At 47.8% G+C, this 23,330-nt stretch overlaps 1 protein-coding gene across 1 annotated transcript; it reads left to right on the forward strand.

Annotated features, from left to right (window-relative positions):
- Nucleotides 1-250: 250 nt before the first annotated feature.
- On the forward strand, nucleotides 251-21,627 carry P2RX2 (purinergic receptor P2X 2; the record flags this gene model as incomplete). The annotated part of the gene is made up of 12 exons (XM_081842027.1): nucleotides 251-381; nucleotides 4,042-4,177; nucleotides 6,273-6,344; nucleotides 7,137-7,203; nucleotides 8,252-8,345; nucleotides 9,443-9,523; nucleotides 9,783-9,921; nucleotides 15,468-15,598; nucleotides 18,297-18,387; nucleotides 19,693-19,758; nucleotides 19,871-19,948; nucleotides 21,408-21,627. 12 exons carry the CDS (start codon nucleotides 251-253, stop codon nucleotides 21,510-21,512), a joined length of 1,191 nt encoding a protein of 396 aa, XP_081698153.1. The 3' UTR covers nucleotides 21,513-21,627.
- Nucleotides 21,628-23,330: the final 1,703 nt, after the last annotated feature.

Genomic DNA, 23,330 nt, shown 5'->3' on the forward strand with positions numbered 1-23,330 from the left:
AGGCAGGGAGGAGGTGGTCTCCCTGGCGTGGACCAGAATGTGGAAACTGAGGATGGGGTGGTTCTTGCTGGGACACGGTGAGCAGAGCCTGATGGAGTGAAACACTATACGGTTGCAGCAGGGAGAGCTAGATCCACATCATCACTATCACACCTCCTCAGAAGAAGACCTCAGGGGGTTTGTGTGCTGCTGTTTGCCTGGAGTCTGCCCCCACCCCCACCCCCACGCTTCCAACCCTGGGGGGAAATACATGATGGGGTGCCTGGATTATTTCTGGGAGTTCTGGAACTACGAGACTCCCAAGGTGATTGTGGTGAAGAACAGGAACCTTGGGGTCATCTATAGACTTGTTCAGCTCCTCATCCTGGTCTATTTCATCTGGTAAGTCTGGGCTGTCTATGGGAAGTGTTGCAATCCGGTGATTTTTTTTTTTTTGAGACTCAGAACTGAGCATTTGGATAGAGCTCAGTTGGTGCCGACAGTGCTCCCTCCCCCAAAAAATGTTTAGGGGTACTCCTCTCATTTTGACTCCAGAAAATCACAATTTGATAGTTCAAATCGGGGTAAATAAATACAGTAAATGGACAAAAGTACAAAGATTCACAAAATGTGTGGGGTATGCGTACCCCTGCATCCCCCCCCCCAGAAAAAAAGCACTGGGTGCCATAACACCAAGGTTGCAGGCTTGATCCCAGCTGCATATTCTTGCATTGCAGACGATTTGGCTAGAAGATTCTCAGGGTCCTTTTCAACTCTACAATTCTAGGATCAGAACTGAATGGGGTGGCCAGTGATGGGAAAATATATTTTCTGTTAACTTTCTTATAAATGTGGGAAGTGAGCCCTGCTGCATTTTGGGGGGTGGGGGTGGGAGGGGCGGTGACTTTTGCTTGTTTTGCTTAGTGGGCTGCTATATGTGCTTTTTAACTTGTTCATCGATTATCTAGAATTAGGGGTGAGCAGTGAGGTGGGGACGTTTGCTGATGATACTAAATCGTTCAAGGTTGTTAGAAGAAAGAGAGATTGCTGAGAGCACCAAAAGGACCTCTCTCCAAACTGAGCGAACGGGCAGTAAAATGGCAAATACAATTCAGTGACATCAAATTAAAGTCAGGGCAAAAAAACAATAATCTTAATTTCATATGGATACTCATGGGATCTGAACTGGCAGCGACAGACTGGGGAGGAGAGTTTGGGATTGTACCAGATATCTTGGGGAATATGTCAACCTAGTGTGTGGTTTTGCTGTGAAAAGGGCAAAGTCCATGCTACAGATAATTCGGAAAGGAATCGAAAATAAAACTGTCATAATCAGTGCTATTTTTCTAGAAATAGAGGGGCCGGAACTCACCATGACTGCCTCCCTTGTTCTCTTATACAGTGGTACCTTGGGTTACAGGTGCTTCAGGTTACAAACGCTTCAGGTTACAGACTCCGCAAACCCAGAAATAGTACCTTGGGTTAAGAACTTGGCTTCAGGGTGAGAACAGAAATCGTGCTCCGGTGGCACAGCAGCAGTGGGAGGCCCCATTAGCTAAAGTGATGCTTCAGGTTAAGTACAGTTTCAGGTTAAGAACGGTCCTCCAGAACGAATTAAGTTCTTAACCCGAGGTACCACTGTAATGGCAACGGCGCCCTCCTGAGTGGTGCTAGAATGGGATAAAAAAAGCCCCGTTGATACAAATTGATGGTGTGTGACCACATTTAGAGTACAGTTCTGGTCACCACACCTCGGAAGGACTATTGTAGAATTGGAAAAGGAGACTCAAAGAGATCAATGTAATGATGGACTGACTACGGACAAGGAGAGGTTGTAGTGTTTGGGACTTTTTAGTTTAGAGAGCAGGCGAGTAAGTGTCCACATGGTAGAAGTTTTTAAAAATTATGCATGGCATAATCTTCTTCTTCTTCTTCTTCTTCTTCTTCTTCTTCTTCTTCTTCTTAATACCTCACCCATCTGGCTGGGTTTCCCCAGCCACTCTGCGCGGCTCCCAACAGAATATTAAAAACACGATAAAACATCAAACTTTAAAAACTTCCCTAAACAGGGCTGCCTTCAGATGTCTTCTAAAAGTCAGATAGTTGTTTATTTCCTTGACATCTGATGGAGAAGATGGATAGAGAGAATCTTTCCTCCCTCTCTCAGAACACTAGAACTAGTGGACATCCGCTTTGTTGGAAGATTCTGGAGAGATAAAATGAAGTGCTTCACACAATGCATAGTTCAACTTTGGAACTCACTGCCACAGGAGGCAGCGATGGCCACCGACTGGAGGATTGGACAAATTCAGGGAGGAGAGGGCTATCGATGGCTGTTAGCAATGATGGCTATGCTCTGTTTCCACAGCTGGAGGCAGCAGTGCTTCTGAATCCCAGTTGCTGGGAACCACAGGTGGGGAAAATGTTGCTCTTATGCTCAGGTCCTCCTTGTGGGGTTTCCCCCAGGCATCTCGGCGGCCACTGTGAGAGCAAGAGGCTGGACTAGGTGGGCCAGTGACCTGACCCACCAGGCTGTCCTTATGTTGTTAATACAAGGTTTTAGTCTTTCAGGTGTTCTAGGAAAAAACTGCTCCTTTTCCCTTATGGGGTATCCAGGAGCCCGTTATAGAGTCCTTAAGTGGGTTCCCTATCGGTAGGAGAAAGTAACAGAGGCCAACCAGAGAATATTGAGCCTGATCTTTATTAAACTGTTGCAACAGGGTCCCCACTCACCACGCGCAGGAGGGAGAGAGAACCTCGAACAATGGTGCGCAAGCCCTTATACAGTGGTACCTCTGGTTACATACGCTTCAGGTCACAGACTCCGCTAACCCAGAAATATTACCTCGGGTTAAGAACTTTGCTTCAGGATGAGAACAGAAATTGAGCAGCAGTAGCGCGGCAGCAGCGGGAGGCCCCATTAGCTAAAGTGGTGCTTCAGGTTAAGAACAGTTTCTTTTCTTTTTTTTTAAAATGATATTTATTCAGAGTTTAAAAGTTACAAAAAGAAAAAAGAACAATACAAAATACAAAAGAAGAATGCAACAACAAAGAAAGGAAAATAAAATAAAAATAAAAATGAAAAATACATTCACTTAAAAATATAAAAAGAACTGATTAAACCTTTACATAACTTTCTTCCTTTACTTATTTCCTTGACCTCCCCTCACCTCCCAATTTTGTATTCTAGTTCAAATCGTTATTTCAGCAAATCCTTCCAACCTTATTTTCATTTAAGTAATTTATTATATTATAATTTAACGTCCTCTCTTTCATCAAGTTCATCAACTCATTTTTACTTAATCCTTTATATTATTTCTACCAAAACCACCTAATTTTCTTTTTCCAACATCTTTCTAACATTCCTTAATTTTACAATATTTTTGAAGATATGCTTTAAATTTTTTCCAATCTTCTTCCACCGACTCTTCTCCTTGGTCCCGGATTCTGCCAGTCATCTCAGCCAATTCCATATAGTCCATCACTTTCGTCTGTCATTCTTCTCGGGTGGGTAGTTCTTGTGTCTTCCAATACTTTGCACAGGTTAAGAACAGTTTCAGGTTAACAACAGACCTCCAGAACAAATTAAGTACGTAACCAGAGGTACCACTGTATAGACTTTTGAAATTGCCCAAGACCACCCCAAAAAACATCATATATACATCATAGAAGGAGGCGGTCTACAGCAGAAATCCTGTCTGCCAGGATACCTGACAATGGTCACTGATTGCTTTACCTGGGCAGCCTGACCATTCTTGTGTGATGGTAAATACTTTAGTTCCTGAATCCAATCCACAGGCTCACTGTATGCATATACAAATATGCCCTTAAGACAGGTAAGCAAAAGACAGTGGAGAGGCTTTCCCATTTCCTTCCCCCCCTTCAGAGAAATATTGGCGAGTCAAACTGGCTTCAAGATTGTTCTCCTGTACTATTTCAGACATGTGGTTTATATACTTATGTATGTGTTTGCCTTGTACGTTTATGAGCATTTATTTTATATTTGGGACCTTAGAATTCTTATAACAAAGGTGCTACAAGACTCTGCTGGTTTCTCAACAGGTACGTGTTTATCATCCAGAAGGGCTACCAGGAGAGCGAGTCGGGCCCAGAAAGCTCCGTCATCACTAAAGTGAAGGGTGTCAGTCGCTCTCAGCACAAGGTCTGGGATGTGGAGGAATATGTGAAGCCTCCAGAGGTGAGCACACAAGAGCGCCCTCTGCAGACAGGAACACACACCTGAACTCAGGGGCGGAAGAAGCACAGGGATGTCACCTCTGGATTATGGGAGGCAAAAAGAGACAAATGGGTGTCCTCCTGTCAGGGGTACAAACTTGAATAGAATATGGGGGGGCCCCTGCATAATCAATCACAAGACATGACACACGCACACCATTTGAATGGCAATGCCCAGTAACTTGGGGTGGCCCAGCACCCTCAACTATTATAGTGTGTGTGTGTGTGTGTGTGTGTGTGTGTGTGTGTGTGTAGGTACCCCAAGAGTTAGCTCCTATGCCTCCAGATGGTTCTGGACTACAACTCCCATGATTCCTGTTGTGGCCACAGGCTATGCTGGCTGGGACTGATGCATGCTGGGAAACCCAACCTCTGCAGGGCACCACAATCGTTCTCCCCGATGATAAGGTCTCCAACAATGCCATGTCATAAAAACCTGTGTTGGACTGTGGCGATCACACAGGGTCCCTGGACGTTTCACCGTCTATTGATCCCTGTGCCACCACTTTATTTCTCGCTGCCACCACCCAGGCCCTACCTGGTACAATACTGAGTCCAGCCAGGGTTAAATTGGAACATAAACATCTGTTTATTTATTGCAGTTTAACAAGCGTGTGGTTTCATAAATGGTATCGGTCCATTACAATCCTGGGGTGCCTATCCAGACCTATAACTTCCGCTACCTGCTCTTACTCACTAAACCACTTCTCAGATATTTACTTGTCTTCCTAGCCTCTAACTGTTCCTGACTCAGCTTATTTCGCTACACTAACTCAACCTACCCACAGACTCTATCCCAATTCGCTCCCACTCCAACCAACCACCCAACTCCCAACGAACTCCTTCCTTCGCCCCTCCCAGAGCTGGTTTTATAGTCCCTCTGACTCCACCCCCGGGTTCTGATTGGGTAACCTGTTTAACTATTTCACCTCCAGCACTCTCATATGTTAACGTCACAGGGACATCGTGTAGAGCCTTTGGGGCAAAAATGGAACAAATGATCTGCCTCCAGAACCATTCTTTTTTGGAGGGGAGGGGGACTCCAGAACCCTTTTTTTGGGGGGGGGGAGACTCAATTATGTTTACTGGGTAACTCAAATAGGGAGAGTGCTGTGTACTTAGGTCCTGCTTGCAGGCTTTTCACTGAGGCAGGGCCAGCCCAACCATGAGGCAAGTTGAGGTGATTGCCTCAGGTGGCAGAATCCACAGGGGCAACAAATCCTAACTGTATCTTTATTCCCCCTTTGTAGATCATCACTTACCTCTTCTTACCTGGTGGGAAAGGGGCACCCATTTTGTGGTTTGCCTCAGGTTCCAAAATGTCTTGAGCCGGCCTGACACTGAAGTATCTGTTTGGTCACTGTGAGAACTGGATTATTGGCTAGAGGGACACCGCCCCCCCTTTAGCCTGATCCAGCAGCCAGGTTCTCTTCTCATGTTCGAAAAGTGCCCAGGATTCTCACGAGGCTGATTGGCTGGATGCTTTGCCCACAAACACCTTTGGTGAAGCATCATGTACACATCACAGATACATCATACATATGTCACAAACAGGGAAGGATCATCTGGCAGAAACTGGTTCACCAGGTTTGCCTCTAAGCCTCCCATGCCCACCACCATACACCCATCAAGTGATACAATGGAAATATTTACAAGTCCCTGGTTTTCCAGGCCAGGTAATCACACTTCTTTGTCCGGACTGAGAGCTAATCCATTCCTGGATATTTTGCTATTTTCCATGGGATGACTACCTGTCTGGCACCCATTTGCCAGGATGCCAGCAATTCTCTCTTGTCCTGGGGCTGCTGCGTACATGACCCCAGGTTTCAGGGATTATGGCTGTCTTTACTCATTTCCCAAGTTTCCCCTTGGTAGCTATTCCTTTCCCTGAGTCAAATGACATTAGAATGGTGTGGTGTCGTGCGTTATGTGGTGCTTTGAGGAGACATTGTGTGCGCGGATAAAGGGTGGGTGGGTCACACTGCGTGCTGGAGGGGCAACCCCCCCATCATTATAAAAATTCGTGTAACACCTCTAACTCTCCGTCTTGTCTGCAGGGAGGCAGTGTTTTCAGCATCATCACCCGCGTCCAAGTCACCCCCTCACAGACTCAGAACACCTGCCCCGAGGTAGGAATTGGCTGTGCCAAATATTTCACAACCCTGATTGGCTATCCGCTTCCCGATTCCTTTATCTCAAAAGTTTGCCCCGTTCATCAAAAGAGGCGCTACGAACCATCCTGTCGAGGCATATGTTGTGCCCCAGGAACTGTGGATCTTGCTGTGCTTCTAACTGTGGGAATGTTCAGGGAGGCAGGAGAGGATATATTGTTTATTAATATCCTTCCTAACTTGTGCTAGCAAATTCCTTTACTTAGCAGAGTTTTACATTCCCCTTTTAAAAGCACAGTGGATAACTGGTTGCAGGCTTGTGTAAGCCTCTCGCTGTTAGGTTCCTGGTAAGTTCCCTTATATCCCTCTTAAAAGAATAAACACACCACAGTCTTGTGTAAAGTATATAAAAGTTGTTTACTCACATCAGTTCACAGTTGGATCCTTGAAGGCAGACTTAGTTACAAAGCATATACACGTGGATCTATCCCATATGGGGATAATCCCAGTGTTGGCTAGAAGCCAACAGAGCGTCTCTAGCTAAAAAGCTGCTCCAACGATGGAGGAAGTCAAAGAGAGAGTGTGTGCAGTGTGCCCTGCCATTTTGTTACCTGGACAGGAAGGTCACGCCCACCTCTAGTCACATGCAAAGGAAGGATGTCCCAGCCAGGAGGAAACAGAAAGTTTTCGACTGGCTGGACCAAACATTCCCCTGCATGTCCACTCTAGGAAAACAAGGAATGTTGTACTTGGCTGCTACTTATGTATCATATCCCACACTAACTACTCTCTCCTGTCCGCCTTTTGCAGAACGTGAGGGCTCTGTGCCGCTCCGACAGGGACTGCCATGCAGGAGAGATGGATATGTTGGGGAATGGTGAGCAATGGGGTTGTCTCGTGACAGGAACCAGCGTGACTCAGGCTCTAAGCGAGCGAGTTGTGAAATCCCTGGCTTGGCTCTCTCCTGGGTTTTTAGCCATTTATTTCTTTTCTTGCATCTGTACTCCGCTTTTGTTGTGGAACCTTGGATTGTCCCCAGGTGTGCATGCAATTCCCATCCAGGCACAGATCAGGTTTAGATATTCAGCAAAGTGGTGCCTCTCCAGAACATGCCTTGGGACCCACAACTACAAACTTCCCAATCTTCTGCCTTCCAGATGTTCTTGAACTACACCTCCTACCAACCCCAGCCAGCACTGTCATTTGTGACTAGAACTCCTATTAGCCCCAGTCAGCACAGCCATTTGGGACTACAACTCCCATCAGCCCCAGCCAGCAACATCATTTGTGACTACAACTCCCATCAGCCCCAGCCAGCAACATCATTTGTGACTAGAACTACTATTAGCCCCAGTCAGCACAGCCATTTGGGACTACAACTCCCATCAGCCCTAGCTAGCAACATCATTTGTGACTAGAACTCCTATTAGCCCCAGTCAGCAAAGCCATTTTGGACTACAATTCCCATCAGCCCCAGCCAGCATCATCATTTGTACTAGAACTCCTATTAGCCCCAGTCAGCAAAGCCATTTTGGACTACAATTCCCATCAGCCCCAGCCAGCACCATCATTTGAGACTACAACTCCCATCAGCCCCAGCCAGCAACATCATTTGTGACTAGAATTCCTATTAGCCCCAGTCAGCACAGCCATTTGGGACTACAACTCCCATCTGCTCTGGCCTCCCCAGCTGCATGACACTACAGCTGATGAGAGCACAGCTGCCCTGGCTGGGGCTGCTGAGAGTTGTAGTTCAAAACATCCAGCATTTACCAGGTTGGGGAAGGCTTTCTAGTGCAGACGCCATTCTCTCAGATGCCATCCCTCCTGGCGATATTGAGGTGGCAACACCCCATCAGGCTCAAAAAATGGGGTTGTGGGCTGACTAGTTTTCACCTGTGCCCCTGTTCTTTCATCCCTTATAGGAGAGAAGACAGGGCGCTGTATCTCCTATAACTACAGCATGAAAACCTGTGAGATTAGAGCCTGGTGCCCAGTGGAGGACGCAGCATCTGTCAGGTAAGGAGGGACATGGAGATAAACAGAGATAATAATAAGAAGAATAAGAATAAGAATAAGAATTTATTATTTATACTCTGCCCATCTGGCTGGGTTTCCCCAGCCACTCTGGGCAGCTCCTGACAGAATTAAAAGCGCAATAAAACACCAAACATTAAAAGCTTCCCTAAACAGGGCTGCCTTCAGCAGGGGCGGAGGAAGGGATGTGTGGTAGGTGTGGACCGCCCTGGGTGTCACCACTGAGGGGGGTGACAAAATGCCAGGCGGCATTCACCTCAGGGCCTGCAGTGTGCCTGAGCCATGCCTCTCTCCTGGGAGAGATGCGGTGGCTTAGGCACAAGCAGGCTCTGCGCTGCCCAAATGGTCCACCCGCTGCCTCCCCCCCAACTGTAGGGCGGTTGAGTGGGAAGAGGCAGGCAGAGGCTCCACAGTGCGCCCTGCCCTGGGTGTGCCGCCCCAGGCGCCCGAGCAGCTTCCTCCGCTGCTGGCCTTCAGATGTTTTCTGAAAGTCAAATAGTTGTTTGTTTCCTTGACATCTAATGGGAGGGCATTCCACAGGGCGGGCGCCACTACCGAGACGGCCCTCTGCCTGGTTCCCTGTAACTTCACTTCTTGCAGTGAGGGAACCGCCAGAAGGCCCTCAGAGCTGGACCTCAGTGGCTGGACAATGGGGGTGGAGACGCTCCTTCAGGTACGCTGGACTGAGGCCGTTTAGGGCTTTAAAGATCAGCACCAACACTTTGAATTGTGTTCAGAAACGCGTTGGGAGCCAATGCAGGTCTGTCAGGAAAAGTGTTACAGTGATACCTTGGGTTACAGACACTTCAGGTTACAGACTCTGCTAATCCAGAAATAGTACCTTGGATTAAGAACTTTGCTTCAGGATGAGAACAGAAATCGTGCGGCTGCAGCAGCGGGAGGCCCCATTAGCTAAAGTGGTACCTCAGGTTAAGAACAGTTTCAGGTTAAGAACAGACCTTCAGAACGAATTAAGTTCTTAACCCGAGGTACCACTGTATATGTGTATGCTTGTGTATGTGTTTGTGTGTGTGATCCTTTCTACCCTGACTTTAACAGCAGACATCTTTGCTTCCTAGTGAGAACTTGTCAAAGATGGCCCCAGAGTTCACCATCCTCATCAAGAACAACATCCATTTCCCTCGTTTCCGGTTTACCAAGTAAGAGCACCAGCGCATCCAGGTGGGGTTGGTCGCCTGACCCAAGTCCTAGGCCCTTGGAGGGAAGTTCCCAAACTGGTTTCCAAAATCTTGACCTGCCCGGTGACTGCAATGCATGCAGAATGATGTCCGACGGCAGATTTGTCCATGTGTATCAACTTGGCTTTTTCTGATGCACTTTTGCTGTGCCAGAAAAAGTCCGGCAGCACACACAGGAGGAGAGTTTTTGCTCCTGATCCTTGTTCCGTCTTCTCTCCAGAGGGAACGTCAAGGACAACGACGACAGCTACCTGAAGAGCTGCACCTTCAACGAAACCACAGGCCTCTACTGCCCCATCTTCAAGCTGGGCTTCATTGTGGAGCAAGCAGGAGAGAACTTCACCCAGCTGGCTGAAAAGGTAAAGGTCATGTAGGAATGTAGGAAGCTGCTTTGTAGAAAGTCAGGTCCATCTGGTTCAGAACTGGCCGGCAGTCGTGTCTCTCCAGGGTTTCAGGCAGACAGTATCTCCCAAGCCTACCTAGAGGTGCTGCTGGGAATGGAACGTTGGACCTTCTGCATGCAAAGAACATGTTGTATGTACCCTGAAAGAGAAGTTAGGTTTCTAGTCCTTATGATTGTAAGAAAAAAACAGTGGTACCTTGGTTCAGAACCTCAGATTTGTATTGATTTGTATTGCGGCTGCCCACCTGCCTCCCCCTTGGCTACATCCATAGTGGGGATTACATGGGCCCCCCAATATTTTACAGTGGTACCTTGGTTCTCAAATGCCATGGTACTCAAACAACTTGGAACCCAAACACTGCAAACCCGGAAGTAAGTGCTCTGGTTTGCGAACTTTTTTCGGAAGCTGAATGTGCTCCGTTTTGAGTGTTACACTTCCATTTTGAGTGTTACACTGAGGTCTGTCCGTTTTTGCTACTTATTTTGCTTTTTTGTTTTTGTGTCTCTTTTTTGTTTTGTTTTTGTGACTGTGTGGAACCCAGTTCAGCTACTGATTGATTGATTGTGTGACTGCAGTACATTGTTTATTGCTTTCATTTTATGGATCAATGGTCTCGTTAGATAGTAAAATTCATGTTCAATTGCTGTTTTAGGGGTTGTTTTTAAAAGTCCGGAACGGATGAATCCATTTTGCATTACTTTCTATGGGAAAGCGCGTCTTGGTTTTGGAATGATTTGGTTTTGGAATGGGCTTCCGGAACGGATTAAGTTTGAGAGCCAAGGTACCACTGTAGTGCTGAACTAAACATGCAGATTAGTATTCAAATAGATCCCTGGTCCTTCCAATGATTCTCCAGGGTTCCAGGAGTCTTTCCTACCAGGAGATGTTGGCAGGGATTGAACCTGGGACCTTCTGCATGCCAAGCAGGTACTCTGCCACTGAGCTACCCTTCCGCTATTGCATCAGGGGTGCCTTCTTTCCAGCCAGGCCTTCCTGGTGGAATGTTCTTTCATGAGCAAGCGGTTAGTGAAGGCCACTCGCCAGTGTGGTATAGTGGTTAAGAGCGGTAGACTCATAATCTGGTGAACCGGGTTCGTGTCTCCGCTCCTCCACATGCTGCTGCTGGGTGACCTTGGGCTAGTCACACTTCTCTGAAGTCCTTCAGCCCCACTCACCTCACAGAGTGTTTGTTTTGGGGGAGGAAGGGAAAGGAGAATGTTAGCCGCTTTGAGACTCCTTCGGGTAGTGATAAAGCGGGATATGAAATCCAGACTCCTCCTCCTCCTCCTCCTCCTCCTCCTCCTCTTCTTCAAATGATCTCTTTAAAAGGGAATGTGATTTTGCAGAGGAGAGATGCGGTGCTGGGGCCAGTGCTGTACATAATAACAAGGACGGCTTTGGGTTTGAGGAGACTCTTGGCAACATGTTGCTCACCTGTCATTCACCCGACGCCTCGCGCCTCCGAGCTTGGAGGCTTGCATTCGGCACTGAACGTGAACAGTGCCAAATGCAATCGAAGGAGTGACTGGGAACAAACTCAGTACCGAAAGCAAGTTGTGTTGCTTTTGTCAGGGGCAGGATCAGATCAGGAGTGCCTGAGTGGAAGCGTTCTTAACAGGACTTGTGTCGGGCAGCAAATTTAAACATTGCTAAATGCAAGCCCCATTGCAAGTGTTGAAAACCAACAGCAAACATCGTCCCTGAATGTTGGTCATGCTGGATGAGGCTGATGGAACTCCAATGACCTCTGGAGGGCAGCAGGTTTGAAAGGATGGCTTAGACAGGGGTCAGCAAACTTTTTTTTAGCAGGGGGCCAGTCCACTGACCCTCAGACCTTGTGGGGGGCCAGACTATATTTTGGAAAAGAAAAAAATGAATGAATTCCTATGCCCCACAAATAACCCAGAGATGCATTTTAAATAAAAGCACACATTCTACTCATGTGAAAACACCAGACAGGCCCCACAAATAACCCAGAGATGCATTTTAAATAAAAGGACACATTCTGCTCATGTAAAAGCACGCTGATTCCCAACTATCCATGGGCCGGATTTAGAAGGCGATTGGGCCGGATCAGACCCCCAGGCCTTAGTTTGCCTACCCATGGCTTAGAACCTCTGTCTGGGTGCAGAGGAGAGAAATTCAATTCAATTCAATTCAAATTTAAGGAGCACCTGCCTAATTCACACTTCCCAAAACAACACTCAAACCGAAACAACCGTCCTTTGAAATTTGCATACCTGCAGATTTCCCCTAAATAACGGGTGCAAAAAACCCGCAAATGTTAGCTTAAATAATGCACAGAATGCAAACTGTATATATAATAGGAGGGGGGCAGAAATCACATTAAAACCCTGATGGGTTTTCATAAATCACAAACTCGTTTGAAAACACGGAGAACTGAACTTAAGTTTGGAAAAATTCTCACACTGAGTGAAACAGAAATTGACGGATTTGCCCGTCGTCATATCTTCTGGCAACTTGGCAAGTTTGCCCCCTTCGGAAGCTCCAGCCTGATGCTTCCTGCTCCACAACCCCCGCCAACTTGTGGGATGCCCACAACCTCCCGCAGGTTGCCAATTCCGGGTAGCTGGCTGCCCTCTAATTGCCTTTCTCTTCATATCAATCAGCCCCAATCGACTCTCATCGCTCTCCTGGCATGGAGGGTATATTATCGGTTGCTTCAGTGAAGCTCATTTCTCAGACATCCCGGCTGCTCCTAATCCCCGTGGGATTAGCTCTTCGGCTAGATGGACTCCACACTCTTACTTACCCCAGCAAGGATTTCATTGACCAGCGGAGTAATGAAATGGGGCAGAGAGTCAGTGTGGCCTAGTGGTTAGAGTGCTGGACTATCGCCTGGGAGAGCAGGGTTCAAATCCCCACTTGGCTGTGAAGCTCTCCAGGTGCGACCTTGGGCCAGTCGTAGGCACATGAGAAGCTGCCTTATAGCGAGCCAGATCTTTGGTCCATCTAGCTCCATATTGTCTACACTGACTGGCAGCAGCTCGCCAGGATTTCAGGCAGGGGAGTCTCTCCCAACCCTACTGTAGATGCTGGGGACTGAACCTGGGACCTCCTGCATGCAAGACAGATGAGCTGTGGCCCTTTCCCAGTAGCTTGCTCTCAGCCTTGCAGGGTTGCTGTGGGGATTAAATGAGGAGGAAGAGAACCACATATGCCACTTTGAGCTCCCTGGGGTGAAGAAGGTGGGATATAAATGCAATAAACAAATGCTACCAGGGTGTGAGGGGCAGTAGATTCCGTATCAACAGGATTGAAAATGAAACTGCTGATATCCATACAAATCTATGGAGCAGCTGTGCTTGGAATATGGTGTGCCATTCTAGTCACCTCTCCTCAACAAGGATACTGTAGAGTTGGAGAAGTTTCTTTCTTTTTCTTTTTTGACAATAAAATAAACAAAGAAAGAAAGAAAGAAAGAAAGAAAGAAAGAAAGAAAGAAAGAAAGAAAGAAAGAAAGTGCACCCCACCACCGAGACCATTCCATTGTTACCATCTGACCTCCCAAAATTTCAACACCTCTTGCGGTAAAAGGTAAAGGTAAAGGGACCCCTGACCGACTCTTGGGGTTGCTTTACTCATCTCGCTTTATTGGCCGAGGGAGCCAGCGTACAGCTTCCGGGTCCTGTGGCCAGCATGACTAAGCCGCTTTTGGCAAACCAGAGCAGCGCTCGGAAACGCCGTTTACCTTCCTGCCAGAGCGGTACCTATTTATCTACTTGCACTTTGACGTGCTTTCGAACTGCTAGGTGGGCAGGAGCAGGGACCGAGCAACGGGAGCTCACTCCGTCGTGGGGATTTGAACCGCCGACCTTCTGATTGGCAAGCCCTAGGCTCTGTGGTTTAACCCACAGCGCCACCCATTTGGCCCTTTTCCATTTTAACAGTACAAATTCTACAAACACCCTCCGTATCTCCTCAAAATCATTTCTCCGGCATATTCCCCATCTTACCTTAATGGCACATGTTAATTTTTCATTAATACTGTAGTTATATCCCACACCTCTTTATACCACCTTTCCATTTTAGAGGAAGAAGGACCTTCTTGGTGGTGGTGCCCGCCCTGTGGAATGCCCTCCCATCAGATGTCAAGGAAATAAACAACTATCTGACTTTTAGAAGACCTCTGAAGGCAACCCTCTTTAGGGAAGTTTTTTAATGTGTGATGTTTTATTCTGTTTTTAATCTGTTGGGAGCTGCCCAGAGTGGCTGGGGAAATCCTGCCAGATGGTGGGGTATTAACAACAACAACAACAACAACAACAACAACAACAACAACAGTATATTATATTCTGCTTGCCCCTTCTACTTCCTAGCTATAATAATTCGTGCAGCTGCCAATAAATTTGGGAGCAAGTCCTTCGTAACCTGTGAACCTTCCACCCCGTCGTAAATTGATGAGAATGCTACCTCTAGACTTTTGGTCAGCTTTAACCCAGTGATTTCTGTTATATCCTTAAACACCCTTTGCCAAAAAATTATACATATTTACACCCCCACCACATGTGAACATAATTCCCTGTTTCCTGGCATCCCCTCCAACATAACACCAAATATTCCTTGTTTATTTGATTTAATCTGAGTTGGAGAAGTTTCAACCAAAACGATCAAGAGCTTGGAGCAACTCCTGTGCAAGGAAAGTCTGCAGCCTTTGGGACGTTTTAGTTTAGAGAAAAGGTAAGAAGCGACATGATGGAATCTGATAAAATTACGCACCACTTGGAGAGAGCGGACAGAGAAAAGTTTCTCTCTCTCATAACACCAGAATTCGTGGACACCTGATGAAGCTGAATGTTGGAAAATCAGGACAGATAAAAGAAAGAACTTCGCCGTGCTGCACTGTGTTAAACTTTGGAACTCACTGCCACAGGAGGCAGCAATGGTCACCAACTTGGATGGCTTTAAAAGAGGATTGGACAAATTCATGGAGGATAAAAGGCTCTCACCAGTTCCCAGCTACCCTGGCTGTGCACTACCTCCATTGACAGAAGCATCATGCCTTTAAATGCCAGCTGCTGTGAACCGCAAAGTGGGAGGATGCTGTTCAATTTGGGTCCTGCTCCAGGGCTGCCCAAATGTGCTTCTGTTTGGCCCATGGGAGGAGAGCAGGAAGATGGGAAAAGGCAGGTTGTTGGCCTGAGCCAAGAGAACTATCATCAAATTGCATTTTATGATCCCTTTCTGCAAACTCGCACCTCCACTTTCTTTTCTTCTTTTTAAATTGCTTTATTGATTGGAAAGAAAGAAAAAACAGTCAACAAAGGAAAAAAAAAACAAAGGATGATACAAATTACCAAAAAATACATTAATTTCTCACAGCACAACTTCTATTATGACTTCCAGTCACTCCATCGAGAGTCCCAGGTTTCTGTTGAGTAGCCCAATTTTCATTATCCCTTCAAACTTCTCCCAAATTCTGGGTCTAGGTGTTTGGAAAGAGGTCCTCTCCCTTTGCTGACCCCGCTTTCCCTCGGCAGGGCGGCGTGATTGGGGTGATCATTAACTGGAATTGCAACCTGGACCTGCCGGATACGATGTGCAACCCTCGCTATTCCTTCCGCAGGCTGGACCCCAAGTGGGCCCAGGCCTCCTCTGGATACAATTACAGGTAACAGCACATCCTTGTTCTGGAAGGAAAGGCTCCAGCTGTTTTGCTATCTTGGCAAAGGAGGATCCCTTACTTGTGTTATAAGAAAAAGCTGTTTCTTTTCCCTTCTGGGGTACCCAAGAGCCCATATAGAGTCCTTAAGTGGGTTCCCTATCGGTAGGAGAAAATAACAGAGGCCAACTATATTGAGAAGCAAAGCGGCTAGTAAGCCAGATCTTTATTCAAGGAACAGGGTCCACACTCACCACAAGCAGGAGGGAGGAGGAACCCAGAACAATGGTGCGTAAGCCCTTATATAGACTTCTGAAATCGCCCACCCTGTAGCCCAAGACCACCCCCCAATACATCATACATACATCACAGAAGGAGGCTGTCTACAGCAGAAATACATCACAAGAGGCTGTCTACAGCAGAAATCCTGTCTGCCAGCATACCTGACAATGGTCACTGACTGCTTTACCTGGGCAGCCTGGCCTTTCTTGTGTGATGGTTAAGACTTTAGTTCCTGCGTTCCGGGGCACAGGCTCACTCTATTCATACACAAATATGCCCTTAAGACAGGTAAGCAAAAGACAGTGGAGAGGCTTTCCCATTTCTTTCCTCCTCGCAGAGAAATATTGGAGGTCAATTTGGGAGAGTCAAACTGGCTTCAGGATGCTTGCTATAGGAGGGACATGTTAGATTTCTGTTTATGCCACTGTGCAGTTTTTGGAGTCACAAGACTCTGTTTACATTCCAGACTGTTGGAAGTCTCACGGGAGACGGAAGTTGTTGTTACTGGTTTATTGTTTCTTTGTAGCAGTTTGTAGCAAACTGTTTCAGCAGGGGGCCCGGTCCACTGTCCCTCAGACAGTGGGGGCCCAACTATATTTTGGGGAAAAAAATATGAATGAGAGCCAGTGTGGTGTAGTAGTTGAGAGCAGTGGACTTGTACAGTGGTGCCCCGCAAGACGAATGCCTCGCAAGACGAAAAGCCCGCTAGACGAAAGGGTTTTCCGTTTTTTCGAGGCGCCTCCTTCTTGCGAGTTTTTTTTGCTTCCTCCCCTTTTTCTAAGCCGCTAAGAGCCGCTTAGCCGCTAATAGCCGCTAAGCCGCTAATAGCGCTAATCCACTAATAGGGTTGCTTCGCAAGACAAAAAAACTGCAAGACTCACGGGAGACGGAAGTTGTTGTTACTGGTTTATTGTTTCTTTGTAGCAGTTTGTAGCAAACTGTTTCAGCGGGGGGCCCGGTCCACTGTCCCTCAGACAGTGGGGGCCCAACTATATTTTGGGGAAAAAAATATGAATGAGAGCCAGTGTGGTGTAGTAGTTGAGAGCAGTGGACTTGTACAGTGGTGCCCCGCAAGACGAATGCCTCGCAAGACGAAAAGCCCGCTAGACGAAAGGGTTTTCCGTTTTTTCGAGGCGCCTCCTTCTTGCGAGTTTTTTTTGCTTCCTCCCCTTTTTCTAAGCCGCTAAGAGCCGCTTAGCCGCTAATAGCCGCTAAGCCGCTAATAGCGCTAATCCACTAATAGGGTTGCTTCGCAAGACAAAAAAACCGCAAGACGAAGAGACTTGCGGAACGGATTCTTTTCGTCTTGCGAGGCACCACTGTAATCTGGTGAACCGGGTTCGCGTCTTTGCTCCTCCACATGCAGCTGCTGGGTGACCTTGGGCCAGTCACACTTCTCTGAAGTCTCTCAGCCCCACCCCCCTCACAGAGTGTTTGTTGTAGGGGAGGAAGGGAAAAGGAGATTGTTAGCTGCTTTGAGACTCCTTAGGGTAGTGATAAAGCGGGATATCAAATCCAAACTCTTCCTCCTCTTCTTCTATGCCCCACAAATAACCCAGAGATGCATTTTGAATAAAAGGACACATTCTACTCATGTAAAAACATGCTGGTTCCTGGACCGTCTGCGGGCCAGATTTAGAAGGCGATTGGGCTGGATCCGGCCCCTGGGCCTTAGTTTGCCTACCCATGCGCTAAACAGATGGACCTTCCTATTCCTCCTTCAAATTTGTCTGATCCCCTTTCAAAGCCCCCCACCCCCACCAATAGCAGCCATTCCCACATCTCACGGCAGCCAGAGCTATGATGTAAGCAGTAGAAGGAAGAGGGGGTCATGTAACTTGAGTTGACCTGCGTGCAAGGGAGGGTTTTTCTTTTGCAAAGGGTGTTGCAGGTTCCACAACATCCAAGGCCCGGAGCCCCTCTTCCCAGCCCCGATCTGCTGACATTAAGACACATAGCTCTGGGAAGTGGGGGACCTTCTTCAGCTTGAGGGTCACATTCCCTTCTGGGTGGGTGGGGGGAACATGCCAGGGCCAGGGCCAAAAGTGGGTGGAGTGGGCTTGTTTCTCCAGCTCCCTATCAGTCATCCATCCACAGAAGCAAGAGGCATGATCAGAGTTCAAAGGCTCATTCTAGTGAGGGGTGTGGCCGGGGGAGGGAAGAGTACACATACATTCTGTGACATCACAGGCGTTCAGCCAATGAGTGAGTGGAGCAGCACTCACCATTATAATAGTGACCTTTTAAGCTCCCAACATTTTCTACCAGGCGGTGTATGTTTAGGTGGGGGAAGTAAGTATTTTCTCAACAGCTTTGCTTGCTGCCAATGCAGCCATGCAGGAGGGCCAGGTTTCTCTGTGCCAAGGTTCTGGGCATTTTATGGCAGCAGCCAGCCTTGCTCACACCCCTTGCTTTTGACCCCCAGGTTTGCCAAGTACTACAAGCACAGGGGCAAGAGCACCCGCACCTTGATTAAGGCTTACGGCATCCGCATCGATGTGATTGTGCACGGGCAGGTAAGGGACAGAGATGCTTGCTATAGGAGAGACATGTTAGATTTCTGTTTATGCCACTGTGCAGTTTTTGGAGTCACAAGACTCTGTTTACATTCCAGACTGTTGGAAGTCTCACGGGAGACGGAAGTTGTTGTTACTGGCTTTATTGTTTCTTTGTAGCAGTTGGTTCACTGTCTCTCACAGAGAGAGGATGTATATTCTTTTCTGTCTGCGTAGTTAGAAATAAACGTAGCAATGTAGCTTATATATTTCTCGTCCTTCTGCTGCTGTATGGATACTCTGTGTAATAGGAAAGTGCCTGGAGCCTCATCAAAGGCTTACGTCGTTAATCACCGTTGGAGGACATGTCCGCGGAGGAGCAGCTCGGTCGTACGCAAGTTCCGACAAGACATGGGGCTGGGCTACCGGGATGCAGGCGCCGAGTTGCAAAAGTAGTTTTCGAAGTAGGGCTTGGGGGGGGGGCTGGAGGAACTGTTTTCAGGCTAAGGGCGGCCTTCCCTTACGGGCAAGCTTCAGGAATCACATGCCAGTAGAGGTTGGGGTGAAAGGTGAGGTTGGCAGGTACAAGAGAGGTGCAACAGGTACATCTCTCTCTTACATCAGGGATGGCTGTGGTCTAAACCACAGAGCCTCTTGGGCTTGCCGATCAGAAGGTCGGTGGTTTGAATCCCCGCGACGGGGTGAGCTGCCGTTGCTCTGTCCCAGCTTCTGCCAACCTGGCAGTTTGAAAGCATGCCAATGCAAGTAGATAAATAGGTACCACTGCGGTGGGAAGGTAAACGGTGTTTCCATGCGCTCTGGTTTCTATCACTGTGCCCTGTTGCACCAGAAGTGGTTTATTCACGCTGGCCACAAGACCCGGAAAGCTGTCTGTGGACAAACGCCAGCTCCTTCAGCCTGAAAGCGAGATGACTGCCAGGACCCCATAGTTGCCTTTGACTGGACTTAACCGTCCCAGGGGTACCTTTACCTTTACAGTAGACTACATTCTATGGGAGGTTTGTGGGCACTCCTCCATGCACACCTGTTCCCCACCTGCCATCCAGGTAAGCAAGCAGCATAGCTCTGGTTCAAGGACATGTTCCAGACATGTCAAAAGCACTATTATCGTTATCATTTATTTATTTACTTTGACTAGCCAAAGCCACTACAAAAGACAAAATGCACAAAACAGAGTAGAAGCAGAATAAAATGCGTTGCACAGTCAAAATAGTCATCCAAACCAGACATACTGTCACATCAGTTAAATTCTTCAAGGTCACTGCAAGCAGGGCTAATAGTGATTCTGTCCCTTTCTCCCCTTAGGCAGGGAAGTTCAGCCTTATCCCCACAATCATTAATCTGGCCACGGCGCTGACGTCAGTGGGAGTGGTGAGTATTGTGGACCGTGGCCTCCTCTCTCTTGCTTCATTCAATTAAAAAATAAAATTAAAAAAGACTTTTCCTGCTCTGGTGTTGATTGATCACTCTCCTCCTCCTACAGGGCTCCTTCCTCTGCGACTGGATCTTGCTGACCTTCATGAACAAGAACGAAGTCTACAGTGCCAGGAAGTTTGACCAGGTAGCGGGGAGGGTGCCCCTGAATGATGGAACAGATGGGGCTCAGGCCATCCGTCATCCTAGACCCAAAATGCTTGTGCTCTGTGACAAATTCCCTGGGGAACTCTGCCAACCCAGGGCCAGTCGAGAGGGGCAAGAGTTCTCAAAGAGCGCCCCTCTCACCTTGGCAGAACTGGGGCTCTTTCTCACACCAGCTTGTTGGCCAAGCGACATTCAACGATGGGCTATCAAAATGCACCTGAACGTTGCTCAGTGCACAGAGGAAAGAGCCCTGGAGGCTGGTCCATTAGAAGGGAAATGGGGCACTGCTCCACCAACCTCAGTCCGGTCTCAGCCAGCCCCACGACCTGCCTGCCTCCTTTCTTACAACCAGTCTGGTGTCTCTGCCTGCCATTGGTTCCACTTCCTGTATTGCAAGGGTTTGGGCGAGATGATACTTCAGGCCCCTTCCAACTCTGTAATTCTGATTAAAAAACCCCCACCTATTTATATTGCACCCCTCCCTGCGCCAAAGAGCCCCAAGGCCTTTTTCATCGTTTGTGCTAAGAGCCCTCCATACACCTAAAATGGAACAGTCTGTTCCATCATCTCGCTTTCCTGCAAGTGTAGGTCAGGCTGAACCATTGAGGGGGTGGGGTGAGCAAAGCAGTGCTTTACCCACCTCCCTGCCAACCAGTCTTCAGTCTCTAAGTGGCCTCTGGCTGGGTTGGGACTCTGATCAGTCTTGCAACTTGTATAAGAAAAAACTGCTCCTTTCCCCTTATGGGGTATCCAGAAGCCTGTATAGAGTCCTCAAGTGGGTTCCCTATCGGTAGGAGAAAATAACAGAGGCCAACTAGAGAATATTGAGAAGCAAAGCGGCTAGTAAGCCTGATCTTTATTAAACTGTTGCAACAGGGTCCCCACTCACCACACGCAGGAGGGAGAACCCTGAACGATGGTGCGCAAGCCCTTATATATACCGTATTTTTTGCTCTATAAGACACACTTTCCCCCTCCTAGCCCAAGACCCCCCTCTAAAAAAACACATCATACATACATCACAGAAGGCAGCGGTCTACAACAGAAATCCTGTCTGCCAGGATACCTGATAATGGTCACTGACTGCATTACCTGGGCAGTCTGGCCATTCTTTTGTGATGGTTAATACTTTAATTTCCGAGTTCCAGGTCACAGGCTCACCCTATTCATACACAAATACGCTCTTAAGACAGGATTTATAACTGAAAAGACAATTGGAAGGGTTTCCCCATTTCCTTCCTCCTTGCAGAGGAATATTTGAGGTCACCGGGAGAGTCAACATGGCTTCAGGATTGCTCTCCTGTACTATTTCAGACACGTGGTTTATATACTTCTGTATGTGGTCGCCTTGTACATTTATGAACATTTAATTTATATTTGAGGCCTTAGGGTTCTTATAACACTACTAATGGCTTGTTCCTTCTCCCACATCCGGCCAGATGCCCAAGCTCCAAGAGGGAACTCCGACGACGGACTGCAGCATCACCGATTCCTGCACTCAAGCCTCCTCGCCCGCAGACTCCAAAGCGCCCATCCATCTCTGAGGGTTCAGGAGCTCCTTTCCTGTCCCGTTTTCTCAGGAGGGTCTTCTCTGCATCTGATAAAAGGCGGCTTCATTCTCCTGTGGCCCCTGGCACAATAAATCAAGTCGGTCCTGAAGGTGTCAGGAGAGGAGTCTCATTTTGACCACAAGACCGGTGGAATTCGTTCGTCTCAGGGTACAAAAACAGCCCTATGAAATTCCTGATAGAATGGGAGGAGCAGGGAGGAACTGAGCCATTGCAGACATACAACCTGCCAGACCTGCCTATATCCCGGGCAAAGGAAGGACAGCGTTGCTGGATCAGACCAAAGGTGTATCTAATCCACATCGCGTTCTCAACAGTGGTCAACCCAAAGCCTCTTTTGGGAAGCCCACAAGCAGTGCCTGAGTGCAACAGGGCTCTCCTCACATGTTGTTCTCAGTAGTTGGTACACAAAGGCCCACTGCCTCCGTCTACCAACATAGCATGATCTTCCTTGCCTGGAACTCTAAAGAGCTGCTGCCACTCAGTGTAAGAGACCCCTGGCCATTAAGTCCAGTCGTGGCCGACTCTGGGGTTGCGGCGCTCATCTCGCTTTATTGGCCGAGGGAGCCGGCATACAGCTTCTGGGTGATGTGGCCAGCATGACTAAGCCGCTTCTGGCGAACCAGAGCAGCACACGGAAATGCTGTTTACCTTCCCACCGGAGTGGTACCTATTTATCTACTTGCACTTTGATGTGCTTTCGAACTGCTAGGTTGGCAGGAGCAGGGATCGAGCAACGGGAGCTCACCCCGTTGCAGGGATTCGAACTGCCAACCTTCTGATTGGCAAGTCCTAGGCTCTGTGGTTTAACCCACAGTGCCACCTGCGTCCCACCAGTCAGTGTAAACAAGATTAAGTTAGACAGACCACTAGTCTGACGTAGCCTGTTCTTGTATGACTGAATCCTACCTGATAATACCCTTTGTTTTAAAACTGGGCTCAAAACCAGCTAAGCGGAGTCTTCCTTCTCTTGTTTTTGCAGCGCCCCCTCCTCCACAAACGTCCCGGCTTCTGCCATCAAAACTCACTTCCTCTGTTCCATTTGGGAATTGGAAATGAATACGTCATATATCAAGCCCACCAGCCGTTTCGCTCGACGGCAGGCGTTTGACCTAGCTAAGTGCTCACAGAGAAGCGCTAAGTCAATTAGAAAACCATTCAGAGGTAATTGAGCCAGCTCGGGGGAAGATATTTCTCCCCCTAATCAGATTGCCCACCTCTTCTGTTCCCAGAGCAAATCCCAACACATTATAGGCTCCCCTCAACCCCATTAAGGAGAGAACAGCAGCTGACAATAATTCTCCGGTTCCCTCCGCTCCCCCCCCCAGCAAATATAAAAAATTCAGTATCTTTGTGGGGGGGAGAGTGTGATGTTATTCCAGAGGCAGCAAGTGGGCATTGCAAGACCCCTGGAAAAGCAGCAGCAGGCAGGCTCTCTGGGAACAAATTTCAGAAGAGGGGGAGAGTCCTTTTGGGCTTGGGGGTCCTGCTTGCGAGTTTCATTTTTAAAACTATTTTTATCGAAAGTTTTCAACATATGAGACAATAAAAACCAAGCAACTATAAAAAAAGGAATATAAACCCCCTCCTCTCAGCTGCATCATATCCTTTATCCATAGTCATACCTGGGATCTCAAATGCCTTGGCTCTCGAACAAATTGGCTCCTGAACGATCGAAACCCAGAAGCGAGTGTTCCAGTTTTTGAATGATTTTCAGAAGCTGAACATCCGGCACGGCTTCCAATTGGCTGCAGGACACCCCTTGGTTTTCGAACGATTCCGGGAGTTGAACCA

This window comes from Podarcis erhardii, assembly GCF_964252035.2.
Source record: "Podarcis erhardii genome assembly, chromosome: 15".
Taxonomy (NCBI): domain Eukaryota; kingdom Metazoa; phylum Chordata; class Lepidosauria; order Squamata; family Lacertidae; genus Podarcis; species Podarcis erhardii.